At 48.3% G+C, this 11245-nt stretch overlaps 2 protein-coding genes and 1 non-coding gene across 3 annotated transcripts; 2 read left to right on the forward strand and 1 right to left on the reverse strand.

The window, feature by feature from the left end:
* The first annotated feature begins 2054 nt into the window (after positions 1-2054).
* LOC100831150 (eukaryotic translation initiation factor) lies at positions 2055-5890 on the forward strand. Its single transcript, XM_003573982.4, has 5 exons — positions 2055-2395; positions 3682-3850; positions 3982-4107; positions 5376-5441; positions 5557-5890. Exons 1-5 carry the CDS (start codon positions 2184-2186, stop codon positions 5605-5607), a joined length of 624 nt encoding a protein of 207 aa, XP_003574030.1. The 5' UTR covers positions 2055-2183; the 3' UTR covers positions 5608-5890.
* Positions 5891-6566: 676 nt separating this feature from the next.
* LOC100830844 (cellulose synthase A catalytic subunit 7 [UDP-forming]) lies at positions 6567-10525 on the forward strand. The gene is made up of 6 exons (XM_003573981.4): positions 6567-6986; positions 7066-7135; positions 7229-7385; positions 7476-9132; positions 9306-9656; positions 9753-10525. Exons 1-6 carry the CDS (start codon positions 6666-6668, stop codon positions 10338-10340), a joined length of 3144 nt encoding a protein of 1047 aa, XP_003574029.1. The 5' UTR covers positions 6567-6665; the 3' UTR covers positions 10341-10525.
* Positions 9183-9253, reverse strand: TRNAG-GCC. The gene has a single exon. It is a non-coding gene; the product is annotated as a tRNA-Gly (tRNA).
* Positions 10526-11245: the final 720 nt, after the last annotated feature.

Consider the following 11245-nt stretch of genomic DNA (forward strand, 5'->3'; position numbering starts at 1 on the left):
GGACTGACACCTCAATGAGTTGGGCCCTTTCTTCTCCACGCGTCGACCAACTTTCGTGCATTGACCAAATTTCCCTCTCTCTTTCGTTCTCTCACTGTTAGGCTCACCGTCTCCAGTCTCCACAATGCAAATCGCGAACAGTGTAAGAGAGCCACACCGCGGACGCCGTCAATTTTTTTTTTAAGAACGCCGTCAAATTTGACCATCTCACCGTCAAGAACCAAGCCTCGGAGTTCCTTCTCCTTAATCCGTTTCCGTGTCAAAGACCTCTTGTCAGGTACTGTTTGGTGCTAGAACATGGTGAAATGCAATGATCACATTTTAGATTTGAGGACAATTCTTGTGTTTAGTTTTTAGAATATAGAAAACTGGAATTAAACCGTATGGTTACTCAAAATGGAATATCCCTTAACATGTTGAACCATATGGTAACTAAAAAAAGTAGGAGATTGTTTGAGGTGTTTTTTCTAGAATATAAAAAACTAGAACCGTCTCGTGTCATTTCAGATTGCCGTACAACCAAATATAATTAGTACCTTTTCTTTTTTCTAGTACCATAAGAGAGATCTTTTATGCTGCTATGCATGCCGTACCTCTCCAAAGAAAACTTATATAGCCGTAACACGAGCAGCTATGAACCATACGATGAAAGATGTGTATGTAAAACTGAGTGATAATCATGGACCGTCATACGTCGTACGCCGATAACCCACACAAACATAGTTACCTACTGAGATAGTGAGATGTCCTTGTCCATGCTGTCAAAAAAGAGATGTCCTTGTTCAGTTTGGCGGCAATCTGAAATACTCCCTCCGTCCCTGTATATATACCTAAAAAACATTTAGATACATCTAATATTTCGGCACTTAATATTTGACGGAGAGAGTAGGTCATATTTTTCTTTTTATTTCTCTGTAGAAATAGGTGGTACTCCGTACTTTGTTGCGGAGGTAGAGAAATAGGTTGTAGTTCAGAAACACCAATATACTTTAGAGGTTTTTCCTACCGTCTTTCCTTAAAAAAAAGTTCAAACCTGTTACCGGTTATTCACTCAATATCTCCCGATCAACCTTTTGATATCACAAGTAAAAAATTTCTGAAAGTTTATGTAATATTTACACGTTGAAACTTGAAAGTTGAAAACCCTTCGAATTTCCTTCCATGAAATTTGTACTCTCTCCGTCCCAAATTAATTGAGGGATCCATGTCAGTTAATTCAGGACGAAGGGAGTACTAGAAAACAAAAATCAGGAAGCGTGAGAAAACGAACGTAAAACCATGCGCTTAGAGGCTGTTTGGTTGCCTTCCTGGCACCAAAAGGACTGACCAATGCACTGCCTGGCCAGTGCCATCAACCCGTTTGGTTGCTGCCTGGAGTGGCACGTAGCTCGCCCGGCCTGATAACTCCTTTGCGTCATAAGCCGGAGTCAGGCCTCCAAAATCGGACGCCTGAGCTCAGGCAGGCCAACCAAAGTGTGTTGATTTGGACATTTGGTCTAAACTATTGCACAAAATCTATATTTATCGCTACCACGCTTGCCATTGCTCAGGTTTCGACTAAACAAAAAAATTGTGAAGAAGCCTGGTCAGGCATAAAGCATCAAGTTCAGATTCCTCTCAGGCATGTAGAGGCTGTTTGGTTGATGTCCTGAGACCAACTAGCCTGGCCTGATCATAGCCACAAGGTTGCCTGTGTCATGCTTGTTTGCTACCTGAAAGCTTTCCTGAGCCCAAGAAAAAGGAGGCCTGAGCTCAGGCATGTGTGCACATGTATCTAAACGGTAAATAATTTATCTTCAGGCATAGTTTTGAACCAAACATCTTTCTCTCACCTGGCCTGTACAGGCACAAATATACAAATTTTCAGGCTAAACACAGGCACCGTTTTTGCTCAGGCACAACGCTCAGGTCTTCAACCAAACAGCCCGTGTGGTTTCCTCAGGCCAAACAGGCCCTTGTTCCGCAGCCCATACAGCAATCCAACGGAGATTGGGTCCGAAGCCCAGGCAAAAACCCTCACGAATCACGCCTCGTACAAGACTTGGTTCCAAATTCCACAGAGGCCGAAACCTTCTTCCCTTCCGTTCCCTGCGGCGGCTGCTTCCCTTCTCTCTCTTGTCTCGCTGTGCGGCTCTCGCGACTTCCCCCCAAAAAACCTCGAAAAGCAAAGGCAGCCGCGCGACATGGCGGACGTTGAGCCGGCGGTGGCGGCGGCGGTGCCGGAGACTCAGGAGATTGCGGCTGAGGGTGACGCGGCATCGTTGAAGGCGCCGCACAAGCTGCAGCGGCAGTGGACCTTCTGGTACGACATCCAGTCCAAGCCCAAGCCCGGCGCCGCCTGGGGCACCTCGCTCAAGAAAGGCTACACCTTCGACACCGTCGAAGAGTTCTGGAGGTACGCCCGTGCGCTGTTGCGCCCTCCTCCTCTCCTGCCCCCTTGCCCGATCCGATCGGATCTGATCTAGGAGTAGTCATCTAGATGCTATATTGGCTCCTAAAATAAGTGCTTATCTGGTGGGTGGGTATTTTTGCTGGAAATATTGAGTTCTAGGTCCTCACACCAACAAATCCTATAGTTTATCACATGGTAAATTTGTTACTGTACTAGTAGATTATTTCGAAGATACTCCAGTATTTGTTAGTTTCTGTGCGTAGATGTTGGCTTGCTTTTGGATAATTTTGTTGTTGTTTTTGTTGTATGCTGTGCTCTGATATCTAAGTGTCTGGTGGGATGTTGTTAATATTGGTTCACTTCGAAGTTAATGTCGGGTCTTGTTAGATGGATGATTATTTTCGTTAACAACAATCCCATCAAATCTTAACAACATTTTATAACTGTTTTGAAGTTTCCATATGCAATTGTTACTGCAAATCAACTCTAGGCATTTCTATAATTATTTCCCAGTTGAGCATGTTGTTTACAAAGTGTCTTCTCTAACTTCCTACCAAGGATTTTTTGAGAGTAAAATATTTATGTATAGAAAATAACATGGATGACTATCTAAAAAGCTTAGCATATGTACACGAGATTTTATTGTTGTTTAATATTGTAGTTTGCATGGGTCATCATTGATCTGTTATGGTAAACAGAATATTGATGTTTTAAACCAGTCAATGAGGGTGAGCACCTCTGGCGTGAAAATTGAACCTGGATAAAGATTGCTTGCCTTTTCTGATAGTTGGAGAAGTCGTTAGGGCTCATTCCCTGATATTTCCTAGTTTGTTCTGCCAGGCAATCCTTTGTACTCATTATTGTTTCCTTAATGGAATGAGGGTAGACCCTGTTAGTATTCAATTATCTTACATTTACAAAAAGACTCGAGTTCCTTTTTAGGCTTAATTAACAATTGTAACATCTGTGGATAACGTGACCCTAAGGGTCCTGATGCATCATACTATTTGAGGAGTGGCAGTATCAAATATGCCCGACTATGTAATGCATGAATGTATAAAAAAATGTTATACACCCTCCGTCCAACAAAGGATGTCTCAACTTTGACTAAATTTGAATGCATCTATACACTAAGTCATGTCTAGATACATCCAAATTTTGACAAACTTGAGACATCTTTTGTTGGGCGGAGGGAGTAGTAAATTTTACCGCAGCCATTCCTCCCTATTTTGGCTTGGTTGTACAATATATATATGCTAAATTTTCTTGTGCCTTCTTTGTTTCGGCAGCTTGTATGATCAAATTTTTCGTCCAAGTAAATTGCAAGGAAATGCGGATTTTCATTTATTCAAGGCTGGGGTGGAACCAAAGTGGGAAGATCCAGAGTGTGCAAATGGTGGCAAATGGACAGTGGTATCTAGCAGAAAGACTGCCCTTGATACTATGTGGCTTGAAACGGTACATTTCTGTAATTTTAGTAGTTGATCTATCACAGCTACCTTAGAGATCTACCATATCATCTGATGCTTCATCTAGCTTCCAAAGTTCCTAACAGTTGAATCCTTTCAACTAACTTCATAAACATGCAGTGTATGGCTCTGATTGGAGAGCAGTTCGATGAAAGCCAGGAAATTTGTGGAGTTGTTGCTAGTGTCCGCCAGAGGCAGGATAAGCTTTCATTATGGACTAAGACTGCCAGTAATGAAGCTGTTCAGGTTCGTTTGAAATTAACATTTTTTTTTGCAAATTGCCCTCAGTAGTGGTTGTATTTTATTTTATTTTATGATTTGGTTCAAGGGTTGATGGGACATTCATAATCTGAACTCGATGCCTTCTCACTGCTTCAATAGTCAACAATCAAAACATGGGTACTTTATGGATTATCTGAGGGAGATCTAATTATGAAATGTAAATAATCCCTACATGTCAAGGCAAATTATCAATTCAACAACCAACTTTGGGGTATAGATCCACGGACTGGGCCATTGATAATGGCATTGAGTTTCATATCTCTTGGAGAGAACTATTCAGTGTTGAAGAAAAAGGAGAGAACTATTTCACTCCATGCTATTCAGCTATGCAGGTTTTGTTCCAGCCTACAATGAGCGCAAGCCTAGTCTCTGATGCTGTGCTGAATTGGTTACTTGTGTTCGAGTCATGCAATTTTAGTTGATAAGCAGTTATGGTTTTTGACTGTCACATTGAAACACTGTAGAGTGTAGACTCTAAATGTATAACATGAACATGCCTGCATCCGCTATGCAGATACGAGAATTGGAAGAAGTTGCTCTTAGCTTTTCTTCTCCAGGAAATGCTCTAAAGCAAACATTTTGTACTCTCTCCATTCCAAAATATGAGGCCAATAGTTAATATCTTTTGCTCTAAGCCTGGTCAAACTTTAGATCGTTTGATGGTCTAACAAAATGTGCTAGCCTTATATTTTGGAACGGAGGGAGTGCTTCCTAAGGAACTTAACATAACAATTCCTGCTTCTTATTTTTTATGGGTTTTACCACTCCTTATACCTATACATTCAAAATGCAACATCATTCTGTGGGGTTATTTTTCTGTTCTGTTCTACTCCTTCTGTCCCATATTAGGTGACTCAAATTTGCCAAAATATGGATTTATCTATACCCAAAAAAACGTCTAAATGCATGTAATGTTTCGTCACTTAATATGGGACTGAGGGAGTATATCACTGGCCAAGTTCCAAGTTTGAAGGATTATGTTTCTTTCTAATGTATGCATATACTATAACTAATACTCCCTCCGTCCCAAAATAAGTGTCATGAATTGTATAGATTCTTATAGAAATCCACGTCAGTTATTTTGGGACGGAGGGAGTAATGTTTTGCCCTTCCTCTGATACAGCTAGACCCATTAGCTGTGACTAACATGAATCTCCCAGGCTGCAACTTTTAAATGTTGCTGTTTAATCATGCCCAATGTATTGAGTTCACCCTTTGTTTTTGTCATACAGGTAGACATTGGCAAGAAATGGAAGGAAGTCATTGACTACAATGATAAAATGGTCTACAGCTTCCATGTATGCCTCTGTTTTTATCGTCTGAAATAGCTTATTCTGCGTTATGCACTTGTGGAAAATACAAACTTGGGAGTATGACCATAGCTCACTCGATTTGGGCGCCACTCAAATGCAGGATGACTCAAGAAGTCAGAAACCAAGCAGAGGCGGGCGATACAACGTGTAAGGTTGCACGTTCTGAAGATTGCAGCCTGGAGAAGTGGCCGAGCAGTGTTTTGCAGAGATTGGTGATTACTTTGCAAAAGGCCTCAGCTAATGTTGTTTGAGGCAATTTTCTGATCTGTTATGTTGGTTTGCACTCTGATAGCTTATGGTAAAAGATACAGAAATGTTGAGGTTTTGTATGCCACCAAGTTTTCCTCATACTTGATAGCTTATGACAAGACATCGTTGGGTGCATAATAATCTATGGATATCACAGCATAAAATATTTGCCGTTTTGTTTAAAACATTTCCCATCAGCATTCCCGAGCTGGCACAACGGAAGCTGGCATACGCACGTATAATCTTCCCTTCCTTTCCTCATTAGATCACGTCCCTGCTTGGATGCCTAGGTACAAGTTGATTTTTGTGCGACGCCTCATTAGAAGATGGACATTGTGAGCCGGTGTGCTCGCCCTACATCTTGTCCCTCGGTGAACAAGAATTTTGTTCACCCAGATTTCTATCTCAGGAGATGGCTCTCCTACCACACGGCCATTTATACACGCACTGGCTTCACGCTCACTCACCATCCCACCAGAAACGCTGAGGCGTCACCGCAAACCACCCCTACATCGACGTCTCAATTCACCGCTTGCTTCATTCTTGGTCTTCCGGAAAAAACTTCACCCGTCCCTGGCAGTTCCCCACGAAACACGCGCGCGCGCGCGCATCTTTCAGCACATTTTGCTTGCCCCGTCCGCGACATTTCCCCCGCACCTAAAGAAGACGCCGCGCTTGCTTTGCAAGCCATCCCACGCTGTGCTTGTCACGCACCTGACTCGCCTTGCGTTGTTGCCTTGGCTTGTGCTCTAATCAAAGCCGGACTCTCCACCCCACGGTTGGTGCCAGACGCCGCCCCGCCACCTTACCGCGCGCGCCAACACCCCACAGTTCTCTCTCAAGCTATATCACCCATTAGCCTCCTCGTTGTCCATGTCCCTTCACTGATACCTCACCCTTCCTCGGACCAACACCATCAGACACCGGCGCGGCGCATTGTCGCGTGCGTGCGTGCTTGCAATGGACACGGGCGGCGAGCCCAAGGCGATCGCCAAGGCCTGCCGCGCGTGCGGCGACGACGTCGGACTGCGGGATGACGGGCAGCCGTTCGTGGCGTGCGCCGAGTGCGCGTTCCCGGTGTGCCGGCCCTGCTACGAGTACGAGCGCAGCGACGGCACGCAGCGCTGCCCGCAGTGCAACACACGCTACAAGCGCCTCAGGGGGAGCCCCAGGGTCGAAGGGGACGAAGAGGACGCCGACATGGACGACTTCGAGGAGGAGTTCCAGGCCAAGAGCCCCAAGAAGGCAGCTCACGAGCCCGCCCCGTTCGACGTGTACTCGGTGAGTGACACGTGCAATGTGTTCTTTTTTTGGAAGGTCCGTTCGATTTCTGTGAACTGACACGAAACTGTCCCTGCAGGAGAATGGGGAGCAGCCGCCGCAGAAGTGGCGGCCTGGTGGCCCGGCGATGTCCTCCTTCGGTGGAAGCGGTTAGTTAGTGCATAACAAAAGTCAAAAACTTTTCTCTTACTGCAGGAGGGAGTGATCTGAATTCTCAAGTGTGGTGTGTGATCTGTACGCAGTGGCTGGGAAGGAGCTGGACGCGGAGCGGGAGATGGAAGGGAGCATGGAGTGGAAGGACAGGATCGACAAGTGGAAGACGAAGCAGGAGAAGAGGGGCAAGCTCAATCGCGACGACAGCGATGATGACGATGACAAGAACGACGACGAGTACATGCTGTAAGACGCCTTGACGCTTCTCGGTCGTCAAAATCCTCTGGATTTGATTCGAAACTGAACCAATAATTAAATAAAAACAAAATGATGCAGGCTCGCGGAGGCGCGGCAGCCGCTGTGGCGCAAGGTGCCGATCCCGTCGAGCAAGATCAACCCGTACCGCATCGTGATCGTGCTCCGCCTCGTGGTCCTCTGCTTCTTCCTCCGGTTCCGCATCATGACCCCCGCCAACGACGCCATCCCCCTCTGGCTCGTCTCCGTCATCTGCGAGCTCTGGTTCGCGCTCTCCTGGATCCTCGACCAGCTCCCCAAATGGGCGCCCGTCACCCGGGAGACGTACCTGGACCGGCTCGCCCTCCGCTACGACCGCGAAGGGGAGCCCTCCCGTCTCTCCCCCATCGACTTCTTCGTCTCCACCGTGGACCCGCTCAAGGAACCCCCCATCATCACCGCCAACACCGTGCTCTCCATCCTGGCCGTCGACTACCCGGTGGACCGCAACAGCTGCTACGTGTCCGACGACGGCGCCTCCATGCTCTGCTTCGACGCGCTCTCGGAGACGGCCGAGTTCGCTCGCCGCTGGGTGCCCTTCTGCAAGAAGTTCGCCATCGAGCCGCGCGCCCCCGAGTTCTACTTCTCCCAGAAGATCGACTACCTCAAGGACAAGGTGCAGCCGACGTTCGTCAAGGAGCGGCGTGCCATGAAGCGTGAGTACGAGGAGTTCAAGGTCAGGATCAACGCGCTGGTGGCCAAGGCGGAGAAGAAGCCCGAGGAAGGGTGGGTGATGCAGGACGGGACGCCGTGGCCCGGGAACAACACCAGGGATCACCCGGGGATGATCCAGGTGTACCTGGGCAGCCAGGGCGCGCTGGACGTGGAAGGACACGAGCTGCCCCGGCTGGTGTACGTGTCCAGGGAGAAGCGGCCCGGGCACGACCACCACAAGAAGGCCGGTGCCATGAACGCGCTGGTGCGCGTGTCGGCCGTGCTCACCAACGCGCCATTCATACTCAACCTGGACTGCGACCACTACGTGAACAACAGCAAGGCGGTGCGTGAGGCCATGTGCTTCCTCATGGACCCGCAGCTCGGGAAGAAGCTCTGCTACGTGCAGTTCCCGCAGCGGTTCGACGGCATCGACGCCCACGACCGCTACGCCAACCGGAACGTCGTCTTCTTCGACATCAACATGAAGGGGCTGGACGGGATCCAGGGCCCCGTGTACGTTGGCACGGGGTGCGTCTTCAACAGGCAGGCGCTGTACGGGTACGACCCGCCGAGGCCGGAGAAGAGGCCCAAGATGACGTGCGACTGCTGGCCGTCGTGGTGCTGTTGCTGCTGCTGCTTCGGGGGAGGAGGGAAGCACGGGAAATCCAAGAAGGACAAGAAGGGCGGCGGCGAGGAGGAGCCACGCCGGGGCCTGCTCGGGTTCTACAAGAAGAGGGGGAAGAAGGACAAGCTCGGAGGTGCGCCGAAGAAGGGAGGGTCCTACAGGAAGCAGCAGCGCGGGTTCGAGCTGGAGGAGATCGAGGAAGGGATCGAAGGGTACGACGAGCTGGAGCGGTCGTCCCTCATGTCGCAGAAGAACTTCGAGAAGCGGTTCGGGCAGTCGCCCGTGTTCATTGCCTCCACGCTTGTCGAGGACGGCGGCCTCCCTCAGGGCGCCGCCGCCGACCCAGCCGGACTCATCAAGGAGGCCATCCACGTCATCAGCTGCGGCTACGAGGAGAAGACCGAGTGGGGCAAGGAGGTAACTGCATTTTGTACTACTACTCTGTTCAGCAAACTTAAAAATACAAATGCACCAGCCGGGAATCGAACCCGGGTCTGTACCGTGGCAGGGTACTATTCTACCACTAGACCACTGGTGCTCTTTGCTGCCATTGCCATTCCATTTCAATAAATTACTTTGTTATTGTGCAGATTGGATGGATCTACGGGTCAGTGACAGAGGACATCCTGACGGGGTTCAAGATGCATTGCCGAGGGTGGAAATCGGTGTACTGCACGCCTACGCTGCCGGCGTTCAAGGGATCAGCGCCTATTAACTTGTCGGACCGGCTCCACCAGGTGCTCCGTTGGGCGCTTGGTTCCGTGGAGATCTTCATGAGCCGCCACTGTCCGCTCTGGTACGCCTACGGTGGCCGGCTCAAGTGGCTCGAGCGTTTCGCATACACCAACACCATCGTCTATCCTTTCACCTCCATCCCTCTCATAGCCTATTGCACCATCCCCGCCGTGTGTCTGCTCACCGGGAAGTTCATCATCCCCACAGTAAGTCTCAGTTACACACGTACAAATTAACATCTATCGTGATGGATAAGGTAAGCTCGTCAATTAACAATTGTGAATGTGTGTTTGTGTGTCCAGCTGAACAACCTAGCGAGTATCTGGTTCATCGCGTTGTTCATGTCCATCATCGCGACGGGGGTGCTAGAGCTGAGGTGGAGCGGCGTGAGCATCGAGGACTGGTGGCGCAACGAGCAGTTCTGGGTCATCGGCGGCGTGTCGGCGCACTTGTTCGCCGTCTTCCAGGGCTTCCTCAAGGTGCTGGGCGGGGTGGACACCAACTTCACTGTCACGTCCAAGGCGGCCGGCGACGAGGCTGATGCCTTCGGAGACCTCTACCTCTTCAAGTGGACCACCCTACTGATCCCGCCCACCACGCTCATCATCATCAACATGGTTGGCATTGTCGCTGGCGTCTCCGACGCCGTCAACAATGGGTACGGGTCATGGGGCCCGCTCTTCGGCAAGCTCTTCTTCTCCTTCTGGGTCATCGTCCATCTCTACCCGTTCCTCAAGGGGCTCATGGGAAGGCAGAACCGGACGCCCACCATCGTCGTGCTCTGGTCCGTCCTGCTCGCCTCCATCTTCTCTCTTGTCTGGGTCAGGATCGACCCCTTCATCGCCAAGCCCAAGGGACCCATTCTTAAGCCATGTGGTGTACAGTGCTGATTGAGCTTAGTTGCCGATGGCTCGCACACACATCGCACGTTTTGGGCGTTTTATGTTTGACTTGCTTATTTTGTACAAGTTTTGCGAGCGAGGTATTAAGTGTTAATTGGGGGCTCAAGTTGTAAGAATTGTTCAACAGATTATACTCGAATTCAAGGGCATTGTTACTGCATTCGGCTGCTTCATTGATTTTTTTGTGATTGTGATTTCCTTCGTCTTCTTGTCCAAATACCAACAGGAGCAGGTGATATCTTTCCCTTGGTAGGAGGAGCATTCCTTGTTGCCTTGGAAAAAACCCTTGTGGGTTTGTCTTTTATGATTACAGTTAGAATAATCATGGTGGATGTTTTTTCGTCCAGAAGGAAAAATACACCGGCCTCTGTCATCAATCAATGTATGTCTCTGTACAAATTGTGCCATCTTTTTTCTTCTTCTGTAGAAACCAATCAACAAGCAAATATATACAATCACGCCAATCGCACAACCACAAATGTTTACAAGAAACAAAACCAATTGAATGAAAGAGGATGGGAGATCCACCTAACTACATACAAGTTCCCCACCAGGTGAATTCATTATGCATTTGCTAGATATAAGGAATTAAAGAGAGCCTAGCTAGTAGTTCTGCCCATCGGATGAGGACTGGGAAAATGTTCGGAAAATCATTCATTGCTTGAAAGTTTTCAAGAAGTCCGCTCTGCGAACTGTTGGTCGCAAGTTTGCAACTACTAGTTTGTACTTCATGGATTTTTGTGGGGTCCACCTTCTTTTGCGTGAATGGAAAGTTAGTGAAGATGTATTCATTGCTAACATGGCAAAACCTATGCTAGACAAGTTTGAAAAATATTGGATGGGTTCTAATAAATTGTTGTGTATTGCAACAATTCTTGATTTTTTTTTGAGGG

The sequence above is a fragment of the Brachypodium distachyon genome, chromosome 3 (genome assembly GCF_000005505.3).
Source record: "Brachypodium distachyon strain Bd21 chromosome 3, Brachypodium_distachyon_v3.0, whole genome shotgun sequence".
NCBI lineage: Eukaryota > Viridiplantae > Streptophyta > Magnoliopsida > Poales > Poaceae > Brachypodium > Brachypodium distachyon.